The sequence below is a fragment of the Monodelphis domestica genome, chromosome 2 (genome assembly GCF_027887165.1).
Source record: "Monodelphis domestica isolate mMonDom1 chromosome 2, mMonDom1.pri, whole genome shotgun sequence".
In the NCBI taxonomy this organism is placed as follows: domain Eukaryota; kingdom Metazoa; phylum Chordata; class Mammalia; order Didelphimorphia; family Didelphidae; genus Monodelphis; species Monodelphis domestica.
The window spans coordinates 448,773,882-448,798,443 of record NC_077228.1 but is presented as its reverse complement, the minus strand read 5'-3'; the positions used below and the strand labels follow the sequence as shown (position 1 = coordinate 448,798,443).

The window sequence follows — 24,562 nt, the reverse complement described above, 5'->3', positions numbered from 1 at the left end:
GAGAAGAGTTATGAGCAAAAGGCAGTGGAGTGTCCCATGATACTGAATCCACTGAGTGGAATTTAAAGATAAATTGCCAATACTACCAGAATTTCCCTCACTCCCTGCTCTGCCTTCTGAAAGAGAACTCCAAAGAGGCTGATAGGAATAGACTGAGATGGTTATCTGTGACCATCACATCTGGGTCCACAGAAAAACTATGAACTCCCCCATGGTTGTTATTTGCAGACACTTTGTATATGATTTCAAAATGCCATTAAATTTTTTATATTTTAATTCTGTTTCATATGGAAGCAATGATCAATCACAACTTCTTTCTAGTGCATATATTGCATCTTGATTTAGAGGCTGTGATCTGAAAGTAAGAGACACTCTTACAGTTTTTATTATTAATTATATTTCCCTAAAGATAGAATTAAAAAGAATTAAAAAAAAATTCTTGTCTCCAAATGAATCACGACCCTTTTTGCTATCTGGGCTGAGACAGGTGCTCTTAGGTCACATATCCACATCCACTCCTTCCTCTTTCCTCCCTGTTCTCTGCAGGGACGGAATCAAGGGTATAGGAGCTGCCAACTGGTAGGCTACATAGGTGTAGCCAGACCTGGCTGGTTAACTCCCAAATTCTTAAGGTTAGAGGAAGAGCCTTCACATAGCAAAATCTTGCCTCACACTGCCACCTAGTGTAACAGGGGACATTAGACTGAAAACCTACCTAGCCACCAAGTTAAAAAATCAAGCCACAAGCATTTATTCAATTCCTATTATATTAAACTATATTAAGCACTACTTAAACATTGAGTACTAAAAGAAAGGGGGGGAAATTATTGTCCCACCGTCAAGGACTACATTCTAAAGGAGACAACATGAGCCAAATATTGTCAACGGGGAAATCTAGAAGTCCCCAGTTTATTTAGTTTGAGGGTAGAAACCCAGGTTTTGACCTTGTCATGAGAAATTTTCCCCCTGAGGGAAGGTCACACTTCACAATAGACATCCACTTCAGGTGGGAGGTCCACCCCATCCAAAGTCAAGTAGCTCTTTTGTCTTCAGAAGCCTTTCCCCACCCTCCTGAGGATCAGCTTGTGAGACTGACTGCACCAAAGCTGAAGTGGATGTCCATTGTCTGGTGAAGAGGGACCTTCCCTCTGGGGGAAACTCTCCCGTGACAAGGTCAAAACCTGGGGTTTCTACCCTCAAACTAAATAAACTGGGGACTTCTAGATTTCCACGTTGACAATATGTATCGACACGCTATGTACAGACAAATTGGGAGATAATCCTAAAGTGAGGAGACTAGCATTAAAGGGACCAGGAAAAGACTTACTGTAGGCGGGATTTGAGCTGTTACTTGAAGGAAAACAAGGAAGTCAGGAGTCAGAGATGAGGAAAGAACATTCAGCTCAAGGGAGAAAGCCAGGGAAAATGCACAGAAACAGGAGAAAGACTGTTGTGTTCAAGGAACAGATTATAAGAGAAGAGGTTATAATCTAGTTGAGGAGTAGTTGACATATTCAATAATTGTGCTTGGCAGTTTAAAAATCGCATTTGGCTTGAATAAAATCAAGTATATAAGATTCCAATAAAGAGATATTACACACACATGATCTATGATCATTTTCATATCTTTTTCCTCCTGAGAAGATGGTAGAATGAAATACCAGGGAATGGGGAGGGGGATGCAATTATTGCATAGTTTGGGAAGTACAAGGAGATAAATCTGGTCATTTCAGGAATATTCTAATAGTATATAAAGAGAAGTCTGGCTCCTCTCCCTGATTGTCTGTAGCTATTTACCAAAGGAGGAAGCCCATTGTCCTAGAGACCAATCAGAAGACTTTTCTGTGGCTTCTCAATAAGAAGGGGATTGTAGGGTTCCTACCTTCCTGGGAGGATTCTTTCTGATAAAAGTCCATACTTTATAATTACATTCCTGCCATTTTGTTATTTGCCCCATCTCTCTAGTCCAGGACCAGCTCTTTTAGTATTAGAACTATACACTATTATCAATAATAGTTCTGGAGGAAACTTTGGAGTTCTGGCCCTAGAGCCAAAGTATCTTAAATTGAGCCTTGAATGTGCACTTACTTAGCCCAATATATCCAAATAGATCTCCCACTACACTTAACAGGGCCCAAAGGTCATCTTCCCATCTGCCTAACTCTTGAATGTAGCATTCCACTCCTTAAAAAAATTACCACAATAATTAAATCTATAAATAGTGCTATTGCTTCTAGAAAAGGTAAGGGAACACCCTTCAAGACAATTACTATCACAGTTAGTTATCTCTTCTTATTAGAATATAAACATCTTCAGGACAAAAAAACTATCTTACTATTCTTATTTGTATTTGCATTAAGTCTGGCACATAGTAATCCCTTAAGTGGTTTTTCATTCATTCATATGTTCATTATGAGGAATTATCAAATTAATGAGATCATATAGGATTTTTTTAAAAATAAAAAAAGAGGCAAAACATTTTCAAAAGCTATTCATAAGCTTAAAGATGCAAATTGTAACTCTGTTGACTCAATTGTCTTTGTAGCCCTATAGGCAATCCTGGCACTGGGAAAGAGAGGAGGAATACACTTTCAGTGGTTTACATTTTGCTTTTCCATTTCTAAATAGGTATAAACTCTCCTTGAAAAACTCTCATTTTCACTTCAACAAACATTTATAAAATACTACTTTGTTCAAAGCACTTTCCTCCACCATCTTCTTCCTCTAATAGATGGGACTGAAAGGATAATAAGATATTCTCTGACGTACTTTGAATTCTTTGGACATAATATAAGAATTTCCACATTGGATCTGTCATAGTCCAACCTTCTTTGCAATGTGCCTGAAAATAGTAGAGTGAAGTCCTTCTCTACACAATCTCCAATGAGCTATATACATTTTAATAATTTGTTTTTACTTACATAGTCAAAAATGATGCAGATATTAATCAATCATGAGAAAGTGAAATAATGTAACAACAAATTAGTTATTTCAACAAAAGGTAGAAATTCAAACCAGATCTAGGTCTAAAAAGTGACTTTAAGAATCCACCAAAGACCTTGAGATAATGGCTTGTGAAGAGATGTTTGTGTCTTTGAGTTCCATAAATGGCAAGTTTCATTTCAGGTACTCCCTCAAAGAACTGTTAGGCTATCCAACCTAAAATGGGTTCCTAGGTTGGTGAAAGTGAGGTACCAGAAAGGCACTTTAATATGGAATTGTTCTATATTTGAGGTTATCTCATTTGGATAATAGTGTACTTGGTGACACAGTGGATAGAGCGCTGCTGATCCTAGAGTCAGGAAGTCTTGAGATTAAATCTAACCATGGACAAGTACTAACTGTGTGACCCTGGGCAAGTCAATTCCCCCTTTTGGGCTCAGTTTTCTTGTTTTTAAAATGTACTGGAAAAAGCAATGGCAGTTCACTCTAGTATCTTTGCTAAGAGAACTTCAAATGGGATCACAAAGAATCCAAGTGGACCAAAAAACAATTAAATCTTATTTGGATGTTCTCTCTGTTGCTTAGCCCAGTGGAGATTTGAGAACCTACTTTAAAGCTATGGCTCCACTGAAGTGTCCCAGGGATCTATGTTTGATTTTGTTGTTTAGCACTTAATCATTGATTTGATTAAAGGCACAGATAGCTTACTCTTCATCTCTTTAAGGACTAGCTAACATGGTGTATAATAGTCAAGGTCCAATAGGATCTTGATAGGCAAAAATGGAGTCTAAGAAGATGATACAGAACAGATGTAATTTTGAAAAGTTGATTTAAAAAGAAAAAAATAATTCAAATTCTCACATGGCATTGCCAGAGAGAAGTTTTAACAAAGAACTTGGGTTTCAGTGGACTGCAAACTCCCCAAGTCAGAGCCAAAAATAAAATTAAAACAAAACAAACAAAAAAGTGTTATGTTTTTTAGTCTTCTCCACAAGAGGAGTGAACTATAAAAAGAGAAGACACAAAGAGGATGTGATACCCATTTGTTTAAAAGAGTTGCCTTCTAGAAGAGTGAGTGGTCTTTTGGGTCTCTGAGTTCAGAAACTGTAGAAATGTGCACACATTACAAGGAAATAGATCTAATAATAATATGCTAACTATACTAGGATTTATATAGCACTTTATAAATATCTCATTTAGGTGTGATGTAAGGAAAAAGCTTTCTAACAACTCATGCTGTCCAAAAGTGGAAGGAGCTGCCTAGAGAACTAGTGGCTTCCCCCCTCCCCCCATTCATCTTTAAGCAAAGGTGGGATAACCACCTGTCAAGTATGTCATGGTGGAGATTGCTTTTAGTTTTGGATCGGACTAGATGGCCACAGAGATAGATTCTCTCTGTGAATTCTATGATATTGTGAAAACAAAATTAACTCCTATTAGTAGCTATCAACCTCTGGGATAATTCAAGATTTTCTTCCAAATGCCTCTGACCCCACACAAAGACATATGGGGAAACAGAGAAATGAAAGAATGTCACATTTTCAGGGACTCAAAGAACCAATGATCTTCCCAGGACCCAGGGGACTAGCCTAGATGGTGTCAGGCAGACTCATCACCCAGGGGATGTTCAACCAGCAAATGCTAAAGAGAGTGAAATTGCATGAATGAAATTCTTCTCTGTTTTATTTTTTGAGTTATGAATCTATAATATAATATCCCATAGACTGGTGAGGGGGCAGGGGCAGGCAGGCAGCCTCTTTATAAACAGCATCTTATATTGGTTTTTATAGCTACCTACCCATTGCCACTTTCTAATTGCCTCTGAGTTGACTGCCATTTCCCTCATTAGCCCCATCATCTTTTTAGGGCACAGTTTAGGTACTCAGATAGACACTTGTTATTGTTGCTATTACTGTTCACTTATTTTAATTTTTTCTACTCTTTATGACCCCATTTGGAGTTTTCTTGGCAAAGTAACTGGGGTGGTTTGCTGTTTCCTTCCTCAACTCATTTTCCAGATCTGACAAACAGATAAGAGTGGCACACTTGAAGTCTGGAGGACATGAGTTCAAATTTGGTTTCAGACACTTCAAACAGTTGTGTGACTCTGGGCAAGTGACAACCCCAATTGCCTAGCACGTACCACTCTTCTGCTCTTCTAATACTGATACTTGTGTTGATTCTAAGATGATTGTAAGTTAAATGTTAAAAAAAGAAACTGAGGCAAATAGAGTTAAGTGACTTGTCCAGGGTCACTCAACTAGTGTCTAAAGCCAGGTTTGAACCTCAAGGAAGGTTAATGTTCCTGACTCCAGGTCTAGTATTCTATCCACAGTAGCACCTAGCTGGCCTGTAATAGAAATAATAACATTGAGTTAACATAATCCATGCCATGAATACTCCATGGACCCATTTATAAGTCTTTGATTTTCATTGCCTATTAAGTCTTGATAATTTCCTTTGAAAATCTCAGAGCATACGAAATAGAGCTCTTCAAATCAGGTCAATCCAATTTATCAATCATTTATTTATTTGGTAAAATTGAAAGCTCACACTCCTTGGAATGAGAGGACTTGCATTCAGATTCATTTTTGGTGAGCCTATATGACTGTGGGCAAGTTATTAACACTCATGGCCTTCAGTTTCCTCTATAGCAAAATAATAGAGCTTGCATAATTTGAAATTATGCCTCTGATGTGTTTTCTTGTACAAGATCAATAATCCTCTGGACTTAAAAAGTATCTAAATTTTATAAGGCACTGTGTGAAATGCCAAGGGTATATAATTAAAATAGAAGATTATTTTACCCTCAAGAAATGAATATATTTACTGGAGATTATTTCCAAAAGTTTGATACCAATTTACAAATATTTTCTGTGCTATAAGGAAGTAGAAGTTAGTGTTAGAAAGGACCATCTTCTGATTTTTTAAATGAAAAAAATGAATGCCAGGTAAATTAGGACCTTGCTTAAGGTTATACTTTGTGGTAGAAGGAAAGTTTCTGACATCAAGTCTAGTGGATTTTCCACTAGAGCAGTGGTTGCCAATAAGTGTTTTCTCAAACCCCTTGTTCAAACCAGAGGGTTTGCACTTAAAAAAAAATCCCAATAGCACTTTAAGCAGTGAATAATTTTAAAGATTATGAATTAAATAATATTATAAGTAGTATATTAAATCACCCTGGGAATCACAAAATATTTTGGTTTTGTTGTTGAAAAAAGTTGGTGAAACAAAAATAAAGTTGTGAATCATTTTTTGTTGTTCAGTTGTTTCAATTGTATCAGATTTTTCATGACCCCATTTGGGTTTTTCTTGTCAAAGGTAACTGGAGGGTGTTTGTCATTTATTTCTTCAACTAATTGTACAAATGAGGAACTGAAGGGAACAGGTTTATATTATTTGCACAGCTAGTAAGTATCTGAGACTGGATTTGAACTCAGGAACATAAGTCTTTCTGACTCCAGGCCCCATCCTCTATCCATACTAGCCATGTCTATGTGATTCAGTAACTACAGCTCTTGGATTGGAATCAGGAAGATCTGAGTTCAAATTAAGCATGAGATATTTACTAGCTATGTAACCCTTGGTGAGTCATTTACCATTTCTTTGCCTCAGTTTCTTCAACTAACCATCGACCTAATAAGAAAAATGGGGATCGTAAAGGCACTTGCCTCCTAGGTTTATTGAGAGAATCAAATGAGATAATATCTGGAAAGGACCTAGAATAAGTACCAGGAACATAGTAGGTGCTTTGTAAGATGTTATCTTCTTTTGCATATCAGTATTGATTGGATATATACAGTGGCACTCAGTAAGGAGAAAAGGCTGGAAGGGCATGAATGAAAAGATGTTCCATAAAGGGCAGTTTTCAGGATAGAAATCAATCATAAGTCCTATAAGGTATTAGAGAAAAATTTTAGCAGATCAATTCGACACTTATTTATTAAGCAACTTCTATGTACCAGGTACCATGCAGGGGAATATAAGTAGAGGCAGGTTATGAACATGAAGGAATAATTGACACATCAGGTATCAAGTAGCTTAAATTCTAAGGAAGATATGGCAGAAAAGAAGGTTCCTGGGGCCAGTGGTCATTATCAGTTTTGGCATCATTGATTCATGATGAAAACATCAGAAACTAAGGTAAAAAAAACAATGCAATGATTTTGAAATTGCAGATGTCTTTAGATTTTAAAATATGTATTAGTTGCATCTCAGACATATTTCAAAACATCTATCATGTTGCTATCTTCAATGATAGTGGGGCTAAAGTCAGTTTTGCTTTACTGTAACCCAATGTTCCAACCTCTTATTCTCCATGGCAAACTATTATGGATCAAATACAACTTACGTTAGTTACCAAAGGTCCTTGCTTTGTAAGACCCATTCAATCTGTAAAAGTAACTCCTCCTTTTCTTTGTTTCTTATACCTTACTAGCTCCTCCTCTTTTCTGGCTCTGTACTCCCTGCCTCCTAAGTATAATAGGTGTTTAGACTGTGGAAAGCAAAGAAGGAAGAGACAGAAGAAAACTGTATTTTGTTTGTTTTCCCATAGAATTTGGGTTGGGAATCACTGTCTTATCCAATCACATTTTCAATTAGATACATAATATAAGCACATTTTAGACTAATAAAGAAAATAATTTATTTTAGTTCAGTGGAAACAAATAAGAAATGCTACTTTTTCTAAGTGGTGGATTTTTATTTCAAATTATTATTAATAAACTCTATGGAAACTAAGTACCTGGAGTTTGAAATTTAATTGTAACAGAAATATAAAATTGCTCATTAACTCATATCCACAAGTGAATTGGTTATAACTTGAACTTCTTTAATTGCCTTTGTGGAGAAGATGGAAAGATACAGACCACAGGATAATACAATTAGGTGAATTAAGATAAGAACATTCTGATAAGAGTGTTGGACACTGTGCATGGGGCTGGAGATAGCCAAAAACCAAAACAAAATAAAGCCAAACAGACCAAAATCACCCTTGTTTTCAGGGCAGGGAGTGGAGGACAAGTAAATAGAAAATTAAATTAGACTGACAAAAAAGTGGACAACAATACCTGAAGTAGGATCAGGAGAAACTTTCTTTAGGAGGTGACAAATTAGTTAATTTTTTGGTAGCTGGATTGGGGGTCTAGACCTGTCACATTCAGACTTCACATGCTTTATCACCCAGCCACTCATGGCCATGATCTTACTACAGATTTTCACAGAAGCTTTCACATGTATGCTATTTGTTACCTGAGCCAGTGTGCCCCCCTTGGGTCTCCAAATGATTCCAAAGACTCAGTATATTGGTGCTGGAGTTAATCTGGATACTGGACTGACTTATTCCATTGCTGCTCAGAAACCCCCAAGGTCAAACAATACAACAGCCTCAACTTCCCCTGTAGCAGGGATTATAGACTTGAACCACACCTGTGAGCCAAACTTTGAAGGAAGCTAGTTATCTCAAAAGACAGAAAAAAGCAAAGAGTTCCAAATATGAAAGTGGTCTGTGCAAAGGAATGGAGGTGAGAAATAAGATTTCATGTATGGGGGAACAACACGTAAGTCAATTACCTAGAACATGGATTGCATGAAGGAGAGTAATATTCCATCTACCTGGAGGTGTAGGTTAGAGCCAAATTTTATAACATAGGACATGTTGGACAGAGCAGTTTGTATTTTTATCCTGGAGTGGTGTGTCATAAGCCAGGTTGTATGGACCCCCAAGGAATTTGTAGATAGATTTCAAGGAGTCTGTGAACTTGGATAAAGAAAAATGACTGCCTCTTTATTTTTACTAAATACTTTATATATTTAATTTTTATTTATTTAATTAAAAATAAATATTTTCACCTCTAACAGAAATTATTTCCTTCACTAGTAAAAATTATTCTAGGAAGGGGTCAATAGGCTTCACCAGTTTGATAAAGGGGTAGTTGACATACAAGAAAATTTAAAGAACTTTTGTCTTTAGGAGAATAAGGAACAAACTTCATAAGCAGCAAAGCAATATGTTCAGATCTATGATTTAGGAATATTATTTTGGCAACTCTCTGATGGATGGATTGGAGAGAGGAAAAACTAGATGTAGAGAGATGAGTTTTGAAGGTCCAGGAAAATGATGATGAGGTCATGAACTAGGGTTGTGTCTCTGTGAATGAAGAGAATTGGCAATCTGTTAGACATATTATTATTTCAATGAGATCAAGAACACACATGGAGGACTGGCCATGGCAAGGAGGTGGGCCACTGGTTCATCAGGGACTAGAATAAATAAGGAGAGAATGGAGTTAAAAGAGTATTGAGATGAGGAATAGGGAGAAGACATTGCAGGTGAGATTTTCTTTTGAGAGGGAGAAGGAAGAAGGTGGAATAGGGGATTTGAGGGAGGAGGTTTGGGTCCACACCAGAGTGAAGAGTATGAGACAGTGATTCCATTAACACAGAATTGCCTTGCAGGAGTAATGGGCCAGTTGAGATTAAAGAACATAAATTTGCAGTGAAGGGGCTGTAGGACTCTTCTTTCAGAATTCATCAGGATGTTGACTAGGAGTGAGAAGGTTTTCAAATCTTGCCTCTTACATTTAGTAGTCCTTTGACCTTGAATAATTCCTTAAAACTCTCAGTAAAAAAACAAAGGAGTGGGACCAGCTCGAGTCTAAGGTCACTTCTAGGTCTGAATCTACTGTTGGACTTGAATTCATGAGTTACAAGTTCAACTTTTGACTCCTACAAGCTTCAATTTTAATACATTTAAAATGAAAAGAACAATTGCCCTACCTTTCAGGGTTGTGGAGAAATGCTTTGGAGACCTTAAATATGCCATTATTGTTACTGTTACTATTCAATGTGTCTTATACTGTAACTTTAGATGGTAGCTTTTAATATGTCTTTTTTCTCCCTTGAACAGTCTGCCTAAGGATGAAGAATTCTACAAGGCTCAACCCCAATGAGGGATGGAAGATATCTAAGCTCCTAAATGAACTACAAAGAGTCCATAGAGATGATGTTAGCCTTTATACTTCAGGACACCTGAATCCCAGTAAGCTCTATAACCCCATTAAGCACACGAGTTTTTGGACTGGTGCCCTTGGGCCACTCAGGAAAAAGACTGTAACGAGAAGTCAATTCGATGATACATCCGCAAAGATGCAAGATGCTTTGTCTGAATTTACCATTAACACTGCTCTGGTCTCAGAGGCTGCTGAGCATCCTGGATTCTTGAAGGTTTTGCACCCTCAGCTAAAAAGCAGTTCACTTCCTTCCCTTCCAACCTCGGATGTAGCACTTGAAGAAAAACTGAAAGAAGAGAGAAAGAAGCTCCAGGCTGAAATGTTTGAAAAAGACCTCAAATTGCCAGAGCTCCGACTGCTTAAGTATAAACAGGCCAAAACTAGTCGCCAGTGTTTTAATTCTCCTCTTCTCAAAGATGAATACCGATTTATTAGCACCTATTTGTCTGGCGTGACTAAAAAGGACAAGTTTGCTAAGTTTTTGCAATTTCAAAAGGAGGTGATTGCCAAGCAAGATCTCTTAGAAAGTGATTTCACTGGGAGCAGGGTTGCTGTAGACCATGAAAAGAAGTTGGAACAGGTAAGGGACATCATCTCGAGTTATTTTGACATCTCTCCAAAGCTTTAGGGTTGTGATTCTAAAAATTAGACCATTTGACCTTTGCTAGTGTGTGACAATGGACAAGTCACCTAACCTCTCTTTCTTTGAATCTGGTTTCTCATCTGGAAATAATGGGAATAATGATATTTGTATTACTTATAGATGTAAAAAGACTTACAAACTTTAAACGTAGTATGTAAATGTCTCTTATTTTCCCTCTTATTTTTCTTATTGCTCTTCTCTGCTTCCTTTTTTTCCTTTTCTTTCTTTTCCTTCTTCTTGTCCTTTATCTCCTCTTTCTCCTCCTTTACCTCATTCTCTTCCTCTTCTTCCTTCACCACCACCACCATAACCAAATAAAATTGCCATGTAGGGAATACTTATATTGAAAACTGCAAAATGAGCTTTCCAATTGTTCTTACTTGATATTCTTTAGCATGATTCTCAATACTAGCATGAAATAATCAAGCACTCAGAAGACCTAGGGTAGCAGTTGTATTGCCTCTATTAATAAATTATCTTCTGATTTTATTTACATTTAGAAATATAATAGTAATGAATTCTTATATTTGATAAACATGCATTTATTGAGTAGCTTCCAAATACCAGACACCATGCTAGGCTTTGGAGACAGAATGATGAATAATAAAATGTACTAGCTCTTATTCAGTTTATATTCTATTATAACACCAGGCACTGTCAGTTTGCTTCACCTTAAGTGTTTTAATGACATTGGATACATCTTTTTACCTTAGGCCACTGTAAAAAAAGCCCCAGACTTTTCTACCTCAGTGACTCCATCATACCATCTCCTTAGGAACTGGTGACAAGAAGATTAAATCAATCCTGTATCATTTATTTATTGATCCTATTTGTAATGAACTGATTTTGTCCTGTAACTGCTTAAGTCATGGTTCTTTGTCTCTGAGCTTAGCTCAGAATTCAGCTGTTCAAAAATGGGTTATATTTAAAAATCCAACTCTCCTGCTAATCAAATCTTTTCTTGCCTCAAGGAATTTAGATGACATTGGGGATATGTGTGACTGCAAGGGAGTCAGGTCTAAGCATAACCTAACTGCTATCTAAAAGTCTGGCCCATGGACTCTTAGTAGAGAAGGAGGGGAGTAGTTGCTAGCATTATTGCCAAGGTTCCAAGAAATTCCTGCACCTCCAGTCTGTAACAAGCCATGTTGTCCTCAATCCCATGATGTCATCTACTCTGTTCTGTGCTTCGTTCTATACTTCATAAAACCTATAACAGTGAAACTATCATTTGCTCAAGTATTTGGGTCAGAATGCCTCTGTTAATAAATGTTATCTTGTTCAGAGAAATGTGACTGAATTTACAATTTTGTTAAATTTTACGCACAACAGTTGTAATCTATACTTAACAAGTGCAATTAACACTTAAAAACAAAGAACCTAAAGAACATCTTTTATTTTTAAAAATATTGTATTTTTTCCCAATTAAATATAAAAATAATTTTAAACACATAAAAAAGTTTTGAGTTCCAAATTATCTCTCTCCTTTCCATCCTTCCTCCCTCCTAACTCTCTTCCCTCTCTGAGATGGTAAGCAATTGGAGAATTACTTATTTTTATGAATTTGACTTAATTCTCTATGTATCTGAGAAATTAGACTTTTATCAGAAATATTTGCTGTAAATTTCCACCCTAGATTTCTGCTTTTCTGCTTTCATTTTAATCTTGATTTCCTTTGTTTTTACAAAACATTTTAAATGTAATATAATCAAATTTAACCATTTTATACAATTTTAGTGTGAGAATTTATATTTCAGAAACTATCAATTTATCAATCAAAAAACTTACAGAGAAAATGTTGATAATACTATTAAAATTTTACAGACAAAGCAGGTTGTTAAATATTTATTAGTGTACTACTAGTATTAGAATTAGTATTAGTATATTCATATTAGAATTATTAGAATAATAGTATTCAAATTAGTATTAGAATAGCACAAGTTAAATTCCTTCTGCTGCTGGCATTCTAAGATGATACCTTTGTTGAAATTATTGAATAGCATGATTCATTTCTAGCAGAGGCTGAGTTTAGGACAGCAGCTCCTATTGAAATGAGTCTTGCAGAACTTTTGCAAAGGGGATTCTTGTTTAGGTATAGGTTAGATTTCCTATGAGGCCTCATCCTACTGTGAGAAATGTTGTGAACAAAAAGGGAACCACTGAGAGTTTTTAAATGAGGGAGTGAAATGGGCATACCTTCTCCTGAAAAAAAAAAGAGTTAATTTGGCATCTATGTAGAGGAAGATCAAGTGGGTATTGATACTAGAAGCAGAGAAAATAACTAAGGGACTGTGGCAACAATGACAATGGAATAAACCGAGGTTGGTAAATTCTAGGGAAAGTTGAGAGTTTGAGACCTTTAGAACTATGGCTTTGATTAGTAGAATATGATTTTCCAAATGGCTGGCAAAGGATTTTCCTCTTCTCCCCCCAGTTAAAGACATGAGACTGAAGGTTGGAGAGAAGGAAGGAGGAATTTATAGTTGTCTATATATGAAATAAATAAGTTTAGATATGAATTTGGCTGTGGGAATGAGGAGACAAGAAAAAAGGTCTTGTAAAAATATGGTGGAAATAGTTGGTGAATTGTTGAGTATGAGGAGAACATTTCTTCTCTTGGGAAACTAGAATATCATAGGTGAGGCATATTATAGTTTTTGGAAGGATGAATAGTAGGAACAATGTTGTAGGCAGAGAAAGTATTCTGAAATGAATTATTAATTTGGATTTTCTTCCAGGAACTGCAGAAAATGCCTACTACACTTCCTCCCCAACTTAACAGACTAAAGGTGTTTGGGCAAACATTTCAAGACATTTGTAATGGCTCTCTTATTTTTGGTGACCTCTTGAAGGAAGTGAAGGTAACATTACTTTATATATTTATATATTTTTTTAATTCCTTTATTTCCTGAATAGTACTTTTCTGCCAAATCCCCTACTCAGGAAAGCTCATATATTGTCACATGTACTAATCTAAATTGTGAACAAGGATCACTGAAGTAAATTCTGACTTATCTTTTTCTTCAAAGAGCTAAATTTGAAGAGCTTCATTCCAAGGCCAGCTAGAGGGCAATGGATTTTTGATGATTGTTGAGTTTTTTCTTCACCAAAGTGACTCTCAAAAACCATCAATGAAGTTATAGATGGGTTATAATCTTCATTATCCAGGGATCTCACACCAATAAAAATCACATTTTTATAGAGTTTTGAAACATGAGCTAAAGTATCTGTAATTGATTGCCATAATTAGATATTCTTACTTAAGTTCAATGGAGGCTTGGGTAATTTAGTGATATTTCATGACAGGTAATGATGCTTGTTGCTGAAGTTAAGAGTTGGAATGAGAATGTTTTCAGGTCCTTTTTGCATGCAAAATGGCAACAGGATGCTCATTGCAAAAGATCCTAAGTCTTAAAAATGCCTTTCCATTAGTGGTATCTTGGGAACCAAGTCCATTGGCTTTGGTCTTTTAACACAAAACAGTTATATGAGGTATATATCAAGTCATATGATCCTGATCCTATGAAGTACTAGGTCAATGATGAGTAAACATTGAAAATTGACAATGGAGAAATATTTTTCAGGGACATTTATTTTTTTTTTATTTACCAAAATAATAAAATGGTTAAAAATAGGTCTTAGTCCAAATAACTTACTAGTTAGTAATGGAAATCCCTGTCAGGAAATTTTTACAATGTTAGGAAATTGTCCAAAAGGACTACTTTAATCTCTACTTATTTGTGTATTGTTTTCTCTTGTCTCATAATAGTTTTCAATGGTTTTTATTCATTTAGGATGAATACGAACTCTACATAGCAATTCTTATGGATTCCCAGTCTTCCTTTCAGTACAAGGTAATAGCTACTCTTAAAAGTCTTAAAATAGGATGTTTAAATGAATGCCAGTGCTTCATGAGTCATTTCTCCCTCATATTCAAGGAAGCCTCTTATGAGTTTCACTATTTGTAGATCTCCAATTCTTAGTGTAAGTCTAGTCTGAATTTTGTACTATGAAAAGAGTTAGCTAAACAAATAAACATAAGTAGTGCAGAAAGCCATTCCTTTTACTTAAGGAAGTAGCTTGCCTTCAAACCTTTTGACAGTCATCTGCATAGAAATCTTTCATACATTAACTACAAATGGATTTTACAAATTCATTACAACAGGATAATGGTGTCTACTTTACGATACTGAGAGCAATTATTTCTTGTGATTGTTGAACTAAAAAGAAATTTAAAAGTGTGGTTTGTTAAAATTCTCAATGTTTTCCCAAGTCATTTGAATTGGTAAGCTAATAGAAATTTCTGACATATGAATTACCCAAGGTGACATTTCATTTTTACCTATATCTTTTAATAATCCTCCAAATAATAGAAATACTAAAGCAGAGCTAAGTTTCAATTGCACTTTCAATTTCAAGATGATTTCAAAATTAATTTCAATGTAAATAAAGGCAAGGAGAGCTACTCTAAAGAAATGACAAGGAATATGGAAATGCACCATCCTCCTCTGCCCCCAGTGTTCTTCTGACATTCTTCTTAATAAAGACATATTTTATGATGGTGAACATGTAGTGCCATTCTCAGCTATCACAACTTATCACTCCTCAACATTTGACTCCAGAGGACTTTGTTAAGACCCACTTGCGTTATTTGATACTGCTTTAATCTACAAGCTGATAAAATAGTAGGGCATATTGGATAGCACACTTGATTCGGATTTAAGAAGACATTCATTTAAATCCTATCTTACACGTTAACAGTATAAATGGGCAATTGCCTGGAGGCTAATAAATACTCCCTTCTTCCTATTTCCTAAGAAATGGTTTCTTATATATTGATACAAATAACCAACAAGACTATGTACATGAGTGTATAGCTTGCAAGGTGTATTTTGTATGCTATTCTATCAGATAATTTGGATCTTCCTCACAACCCACAGAAAAGTATCATTTTTTATTATGAAATAAACATCCTTTATGAAAAGAGATGAGTTTGCTTTCTTAATCTAGGAACATAAAAAGTATGTCTTGCTTTGTTTACAGAATGATCATGTGTGGTTCATGTAATATAAAAGTATAGTTAATTCAGATGATAATTATGCATTTATTAGTTGAACTTTCAAATTTTGTCGACTTCTGTTAGAAAATAGACCAACAAGCTATTGGAGCTACAAAGTGTCCTTTACACATATATTAAGGTTAGAGTTTCCATTTTCTTAATAGAACCTCTGAGAACCCAGGCTCACTTTCATGAACATTCTCCTCAATATGAAAAAAGCGAACCTGGATTCTTAAAGGCAATGTCAGCAGAATAAACACTCTGAGAAGTCTTTTCAACTTGAAAAATCCTCAAGGATGAGGCCTTGGCCATTTTCTACTTGCTGAGAATCTGTCTAGCTCACTTCAAAGGTACCCATCAGTGCAATATTGGACACCAGGTAATGACTTACTATTTTGTTGCCACAACTCAGTCAGATGGTTCATAAATTAAGATGTGGCTGCATCATGGATGCATGAAGAGAGCAATGTTTTTTTCCTCTGCTATTAAATGAATATTTGAAGTGTTAAAATAAACACTACCTAGCTAGAACAATTAATGAGAAAGAAAACCAAAAATTAAAAATTTAGTAGAGAAGAAAAATTTATAATATTGTCAAACCAAACAGTTACTTCTTAGGAAAGCTGCTGAGAGCAAAAATATTGGGAGAAGAAACCTTCATTGCTTGCATGAAATTCTCTTTAATCATTTTTACTTTTGAGATTCACAATAGTTCATACAACAATTCACACAACATCTTCTTTGGATGTTTTCATTTTCATGATTTCATAAGTTTTTTTTTTCTTCATGGGTTTTTTAAAACAAAAGATTTGCCTGAAATGAGAAAAAAAATTCCCACCTTCATATACCCAATTCATTTCTTGATTTCATCTATTTCAAATATAACCCATGGTCTATGTGACTGATTTCCCATAAGCTAATGACTTTGGGGTGGGAGGGGATGTTTCATGAGACAAGTATTCCTTTTAGTTCAATCTCCCAGCCCAGTTAGGTTAGGAAAATAAAAAAATCATTTGAACTAACACTGCATTTTGTTGGCCAAATAGATCAAGAGCATGGATATGATAAGCAAAATATTGAATTTGAATTATTCAATTATCAAAAGAATAGAGAAAACTATTTCAATAAATACTTTCCAGGAGTATTACAATGCAGCACTCTCTAATCCTCCCCAATATTTTTAAGAAGGGGAAAGAGAATAATGCCTACTGTTTTTCAGATACTATACTAATCACTTTACAAATATCTCATTTGCTCTTTGCAACAACCCTTATAGTGGTAGATGCTGTTATTATCCCCATTTCATAGATGAATAAAACGAGTCATATTTTAAATGACTTGCCCAAGATATCCAGCAAATAACTAAGGCTAAATTTGAATTCAAATTTTCCTGAATTCATGCCCACTCTTTCTATGATGCACTTTACTAAAGGAGAGGGGACTCAACTGGAGCCTTTAAAATTTGCCATTTCTTTATCAAAACAAGACATGAGGGGGCTGCTGGGTAGCTTAGTGGATTGAGAGCCAGGCATAGAGATGGGAAGTCTTAGGTTCAAATCTGGCCTCAGATACTTCCTAGCTGTATGACCCTGGGCAAATCATTTAACCTCCACTGCCTAACCCTTACCACTCTTCTGCCTTGGTTCCAAGACAGAAGGTAAGGGTTAAAACAACGATAACAACAAACAAACAAACAAGCAAACAAACAAACCAAGACATGAGAGGACTGTAGTGAAGGTGAGCATGGGCACCAACAGGCTATGCCAGGGGAGAGTAAGCTCTAGCCTGTCCTGATAAGGTGTAGAGAGACTCAAGTTAGATTATTTAAAATTCAACAATTAGGACAGAATGAGATTTTTAAAAAAATTGAATCCTAGCCTGCTTCTGAAACATACTGGCTCTGTGACCCCAAGGAAGTCACTTAACTCCTCAATGTCCCAAACAACTTTCTATAACTATAAATAAGTTACTGTGCTGGTACCAATCTAGCCTGGTAGAGGGAGCTTCCTCACTCTATAATATTCCTTTGAAATTACAGGACCCATCAAAAAATTAAACCATTTTGAAGGAAATTCAAAGAAGCATATAATTATCTTAATTGATGACAATTTCAAATTTAGCAGACTATACCTGATTATTTTTTGACTAAATCAAGCCATAATATCTAATATCTAAACAATAAAGACCTGGCTTTTAGAAGCCAGTTTTAAAGGAAGGGATCAAATATTTATTTGCTCCAAATGAATACTTTTATCTATTATACCTGAGATTATGAAGGAACTAAGATTTATTTTCTGACTCTATAATTTGTAGTTCTCATCATCATGGTAGCTTGGGAGTCAGAGGAGCTAAGTGTAAATCTGGGTTTTGACAAACTTCCTGTTCAATCTTGAGCAAATGATTTTTTCTCTAAGGGCCCCTATTTGCTCAATTGTAAAAATGAGGATATTGGAGTAGAATACTTCTAAATTCTCTTTCAACTTTAAATATGTGATCCTATGATTTTGAACTCATTTCATTAGAGAAATGATGAAAACTGGATATAATTTGGTCATGTCTATAGTACATGAATTTACATACCCAACATCTATTGATTTCTACCATATTTTCAAAGAAGGAAACCCTTTCCCCTCTATAAGCTCCTTTTAGCTTATTTTTAGTAATAATCAAGCATGCCTCTCATCTGCTCTCCCTTTTCTAGTTGAAGGTATTGGTTTAATTGCATCCTTTACATCATTCCCTTCTCTTATTTTTTTACACCCCCCAAATTCCTGCTAATAGCTTTAGGTCTATCCAGCTTGTACTTTGAATTTTAATTCTCATGAGAAATTGAGTCCTGGGAAATATCTACCAATGGGTCATAGATCTTTAGGATCAGGCATCATGGAAAATGAGTTGGGAAAGGAATTGAAGCCTTCCTTTTCCCACCCAAGCTTTAGCTTAAACACCAAATAATACATAAATTAGAAGAATTGGAAGTGGGGCATTAGCTATTTCTGGAAAACAGTATTATATAAGGACCTTATTCTCATGTTATTGAAGGTATGATAATTGAAAATCTGTAATTGTAAAGGTGTAGTGTGGCTTCATCAAGAATAGGTCATTATAGGAGGTGGAGTCAACAAGCATAGAACCAGCAAAAGTTCAGACCTCTGAATACCCTTCCTTACCAATTACAAACTAAATGCTCCTAGGGGACTGAAAATCAAACCTAACAACAAGACAGAACCAAGGAACCCCCCTGCTGGACTCAATTCAAAAGGTCTTCCCCCCAAAAGCTGGAATTCGAGAACACTAGGGTTTAAGGGGAAGGTAGAAGGAAGGTCCCAGGTCCCCTACTCCCCCACCTAGAGCACTAAGCCTCCAGTGGCAGTGGGAACATCTGGGTGGGCAAAAGCACTGGTCTGGAGGGTCTACCTTGCAGGAAGGGCTGTTCCAGGCTCAGAGTGTCAAACACAGGTGGTGGGGAAGGAGCTAGAGAGGGAGTGCAGAGAGGGCAGCATGGTCACAGCAGCAGAGACCCTCCATATTGCTCCAACCTCCAGGAGGTTTTGGTCTCAGAGCACATCCAGTCCAACCCAAATGAACATAATCCCATCAAAAGGCTTCAGAGGTCAGGGAAGCCTAAGCTCCAACATCCCTCCCCCAAAGACTGCTGGACTTTAATCCAATCAAAAGCCTCCAGAAGACAGGGAAGCTCAAACTCCAACACTCCTCCCCCACAGACTTCACTGAGAGATCTCCTGACAAAGCTCCAAGAGGGGAGACTGACAGAAAACCCAAAACCAAAAAAAAAAATGAGAGGAGCAAGAGCAGAGGCAAATACGGGGAGTAAAGAAGGGGTAAATATGAGCAAACAACAGAAAAAGAAGAAAAATTAAAAATCAACAGCTTCTATACAGGCGATGAACAAAAAGCAAACTAAACAGAGGAGGAGGGATCATCAAACAATAAATCAGAAATCCCAGAGAATTGGATACAGGTTTTGGAAGAACTCAAAATACAATTCAAAATATAATTAAGAGAGGCTGAAGACAATTGGAAAAAGAACTTAAAAACTAAGATAAGTCAACTGGAAACAGAAAATAGTGTCTTGAAAGCCAAAATCAACTAGCTTGAAAATGAGGCAAAGGAGATGAAAGATCAGGCAAAGAAGATGAAAGATGAGGCAAAGGAGATGAGAGATGAGGTAAAGAGAATGAAAGATGACCTCCAAAGAAAATCAAACCAGAAGGAGAAGGATGAGCAAAAATCCAGGGATGAAATCCAGTCTTTAAGAACCAGAATACAACAACTAGAATTAAATAAATGGTCTCACAAGGCAGCAGGACACTATAAAACAAAACCAAAAGAATGGAAAAATTGAGGAAAATATGAAGCATCTCATTCACAAAACAGAGAATAGAAAACTTCTTATCTCTAAATGCCACACAAAACCTATGGTACTCGAATTCTTCTGAGGCAATGGCATACCTTGAATAAAGAATGAAATTTAATTATTATGCAATTCTCACGTACTCTTGTATCTCATTTTACTCCTGTGTATGACTACGCTACCAGAATTTGCTGTCTCAAGTAAAGGGCATGGAAAAGAGAAGCACGCTGACTGCAGATATAGAAGAAGCCAGAAAAGAAGTACAGAGGCTCGTGAAGGTAGCCAGAGAATCTTTGGAAACAAATGAGCAGTGAGTGTCCTAATATTTGACTTTTATTCTTCACATAACTCCTTACTTTTTTAAAAAAGGCATTTGCATGATTAAATTTAAATGTACAAGTCTTTAATATTGTCCATTCTTTTATCAAATTGTTAGACTCCATGACCTCTTCACCAACTGGATTACTCAAATACTGTAACTTGAACTTGCTCTTGATAGTGGAAATGCAGTCTGAGCAAGTGCTAGATCCAGATCTTGGTTGCACTATCCCTGGAAACAGGAGAGGGAAACTTTTGGGTTCTTTGTTGAATGGTTATTGTTTTGAAGAAGATACCACAGGGTATCATGGTCCTTTCTTATCTTAGATCCAAGGTAAGTGGAGATGCCCCCATTAAATCGAACATACAAAAAGCTCTTTTACAAAATCCTGTAAACTCAGTCCATTTTCTTTTTGCAAAGGAGAGGACTAGTGTATCCCCAATTGATTTCACAAAAGGGTAATAAAGTTAAAATACTGTTTTCTGCCATAATAAGAATCAATTGATTTGTAAAAATTCATTCAGACTTAGTCTTGCATTTTAAAAATCACTAAAAATGGGGGCAGCTAGATGGTTCAATGAATAGAGTGTCAAGCCTAGAGGCAGGAGATCCTGAGTTCAAATTTGGTCTCAGATACTTCCTAGCTGTGTGACCCTGGGCAAGCCACTTAACCCCAAATGCATAGTCCTTACTGTTCTTCTGCCTTGGAACTCACATGTTGTATCAGTTCTAAGACAGAACATAAGGGTTTAAAAAAATAAAATGACTCTCAAACAGTTGTCTGTCTGTCTGTAGAATCATACTTCTTTCAAGGAGTTGTCTTGTGAATTCTGTTTCCATATCTTCCACATCTATCCCTTCCTCTCCATTCCATTTACATGGCTAGTTCAGACACATAACTTCTTATCTAAAATATTGCAGTAGTCCACTAATTTATATTATTGCCTCCAGGATCATCCCTCTCCAACTCATGCTCCCAGAGATGCCAAAATAATCTTCCTAAAACACAGGCATTTATCACTTTCCTGTTGAAAGCACTTTAGTAGTCCCTGTTTAGTAGCAGGATAAAATACAAACTCCTCATATAAGGCTACCTTCCAGATTTATTTCATATTCTTTCTCTTCACACACTCTATGTTTTAGCTTTCCTAGCTATTCCCAAAATTGGCATTCCATGTCCTGCTTCCAAAACCTTTCTACAGACTACCATCATTCAAGCATGCCCTAAGCATTAAGTTGGTTCTTAGTATATGCCAGACACTGTGCTCCGCTCTGAGGAATCGATGAAATACGTGGCATCAACTCCCTCAATAGTCTACCTCTTAGAAACCAGAGCTTCCTTCAACCTCAGCTTATGATCCCAGGTTGTGCTGAGGTCCTCTTTTGCATCCTCATGGCAATGTTCTTATTCATTTCATTTTAAGATATTTATTATAGTCCACCTTGTCTAAATTATATCTTTTTATGGATTTGTTCAATATAATAAGCATTTATTATGCATCGATTATCAAACTATTAGCTATAGCTCTTTGAGTTGAGATGCTCAACTAGTTCCAGTTCCATCTAAAAGTACTATTATTTAGTTCATATCTCTCCATATGTTTTCAAAAGAGTAGCTGTTATCAACTGCTTTGTTATAATACAGGTCAATTATATCTATAGCATATTCCTTATCTACTAGTTTAATAATAACCTGTCAAAAAGGGAAATGAAATTAGCATAGCATAACATGTCGATGAAGTTCTGTTATTTCTTTATCACTGCACTTTTTTTTTTATTAGACATTCACTAACCATCCCTCTAATAACAGGGTTTAGAATTTTGCCAAGAAATGAAGTCAATTTCTCTTGCTTATAGATCACTGATTCTTTCCTTTACACAACAGGAAAACATTTGCTGTTCTTCAGTCCGGCAGAAGTTTTTGGAATTGTCTCAAGTATTATGTCTTTTTTTTTTTAAACCACAAAACTTTAGGATAGGTTTATCTAATATAATGTAAATTTCTATTTCATTTCTTGCATTCCTGTCAGTGCCTGGAACACAGTAGGTGTTTAATAAATATTTATTGAGTGTTGGATTGATTGATTGATGGGGGTCACCTGACTTGATCTCTGCAGAGGCAGATAATGCTTTCCTTGATACCACTTTCTTACCTGTAGGAACCATTTCCTATTAGCCATTTTTGTTCTTCCCTTTCTACTTAAATGACTATTGCCCTTAGCAGAGAAAAAGAGATGGAAAATAAATATTTAGCAGCTCTGACTTTTGTGTCATAATTTATGATTTACTAATATACCCTAGGGACTGACTTTTCTTTAATTATCTTCTTTTCCTTGATATATCTTCCCTGTAAAAACTCATCACTTTTAAAATTGTCCTTAGCTTCCCTAATGAGCTGTTGTTCATTTTGAGCTTTTACCTTCTGATGCTGTTCTTACAAGACTTGGCCACAAATTATATCTATCTTCCTTTACTTGCCCTTCTGTTTATTTATTTCCTTTTCATTACAAAATTCAAGTTGGATGATGAAATTCTCTATCTAACCACTTTTATCTCTTTAGGCAAATATTATTTTCCCTCTTTATTAGAATAATTTTTCTTTTTTTATTTCAAAATTTCATTTTTGAGAAAACCCCTTGTGGAAATTTAATCCACAGAATCCTGATCTTTCTCTAAACAATTAAAACTCTGTTCTTTTCAAGTTCAGGGCACATGTCAGAATATTAAGAGGTTTCTTTCTCTGGATTTCCTTCCTTCTAAAAGTATTTATTCCTTATCACAGTTTCTAAGGCATTGTCGGTTGCTATTATTTCAACCCTAGCACCAATTTTTCCTTATTGAAGGAATCAGATCCATAATAAATTTTCTAACTGTTAATTTTACCACAATTTGAAGCATAAATTCATATTCATAGTAAGTCAAATTTTGGGAAGAATGAGAATTCCAGCAGAGGTGTTGATAAGTCTTCTTTCACTACTATAGCATACTTTTTTTTTGTTGTTGTTGTTTAGGCTTGTGATTTTGTTCCTAAAATTTTCATCTATTTTCCTTTTTCCAGCAGGATAGTCTATAGTTTACTCTAATCACAATATCCTTTCTGCTTCTTCCTTTGTTGATCTTTACCTACATGTTGTTTTCCATGTTTTCTTGCTGTTTCTTAGTTTTTTCAAATGAGCAAAGCATCTTAATATACCATTGTAAATTATTCTCCTTTATATCTTTAGTGTTGTCTTGTAAAAAAAAAAATTAGTTATATTCAGTCACAGTCCATTGATCTCATCCAGCCAAATCTCAGTGATAAGGATGAATGAATGTCTCTGAATAATGTTCTATAGTTCACCTTGCTTGTTATCCTGATATTGTGCGTTATTATGTCAGCATCTGAGACCATCCAAATAATCTGTCTCTTGCTACTTCTGAGTTTCTCCACTATCATCCTTCTTCCTACATTTTAACTACTCTTGATGAATATCTAAAATCAATTTTTTCTCTCTACTTTCCATTTCAATTTAGAACGATTGTGATAATATTTACAAAACTCCAGAAACATTATATTCTTATCAGCCCTTGTTAGATTCATGAGAACTATAGCCAGAATCCTTTTTATTTCTGTAGTCTCAAATAATGCATTTAATGTCATTTTCTTAAATGTTTGTTTACTTACCACACTGATGAACTAAAAATGAAAGGAAGTTATTTTTACTTTAAAAGATTATCTCGGGAGCAGCTCGGTGGCTAAGTGGATTGAGAGCCAGGCTTAGAGATGAGAGGTCTTAGGTTCAAATCTGACCTCTTATACTCCCTAGCTGTGTGACCCTGAGCAAATCACTTAAACCTCATTGCATAGCCCTTACCATTTTTCTGCCTTGGAACCAATATCCAGTATTGATTCCAAGATGGAAGGTAAGGGGTTTAAAAAAATTATCTCTTTTAACTAATGGAATATATATTTAACTATATTTTTCTATGTTTTATTGTCTTCATTTTTATATCAGCTTTTTTATTATTTTAGCATTGGTACCAAAGTGCCACATTAATTAAAAAAGTTGAAAGCAATAATTATTCCATAGTGATTTAGAAACAAAGTATTCAGTAGGAAAAGCATAGAAGTGATCTAAATTGTTAATGATCCTTCTTTTTTGTATGTATAGGCTCCGAGATGAATTGAAATCAGAAGAATTGCTTGACCAAATTCCTTCTAAAGAAGGTAAGT

At 35.7% G+C, this 24,562-nt stretch overlaps 1 protein-coding gene across 1 annotated transcript in view; it reads left to right on the top strand.

Moving 5' to 3' along the window:
* C2H6orf118 (chromosome 2 C6orf118 homolog) overlaps window positions 1-24,562 on the top strand; it is a 63,568-nt gene that overhangs the window by 5,452 nt on the left and 33,554 nt on the right. Inside the window, exons 3-7 of the mRNA XM_007484877.3 lie at window positions 9,851-10,533; window positions 13,335-13,457; window positions 14,391-14,450; window positions 20,216-20,340; window positions 24,501-24,556. Of these exons, the coding sequence (XP_007484939.1) occupies window positions 9,862-10,533; window positions 13,335-13,457; window positions 14,391-14,450; window positions 20,216-20,340; window positions 24,501-24,556 (1,036 nt within the window). The 5' untranslated portion in view covers window positions 9,851-9,861. The remainder of the gene's footprint in view (window positions 1-9,850; window positions 10,534-13,334; window positions 13,458-14,390; window positions 14,451-20,215; window positions 20,341-24,500; window positions 24,557-24,562) is intronic.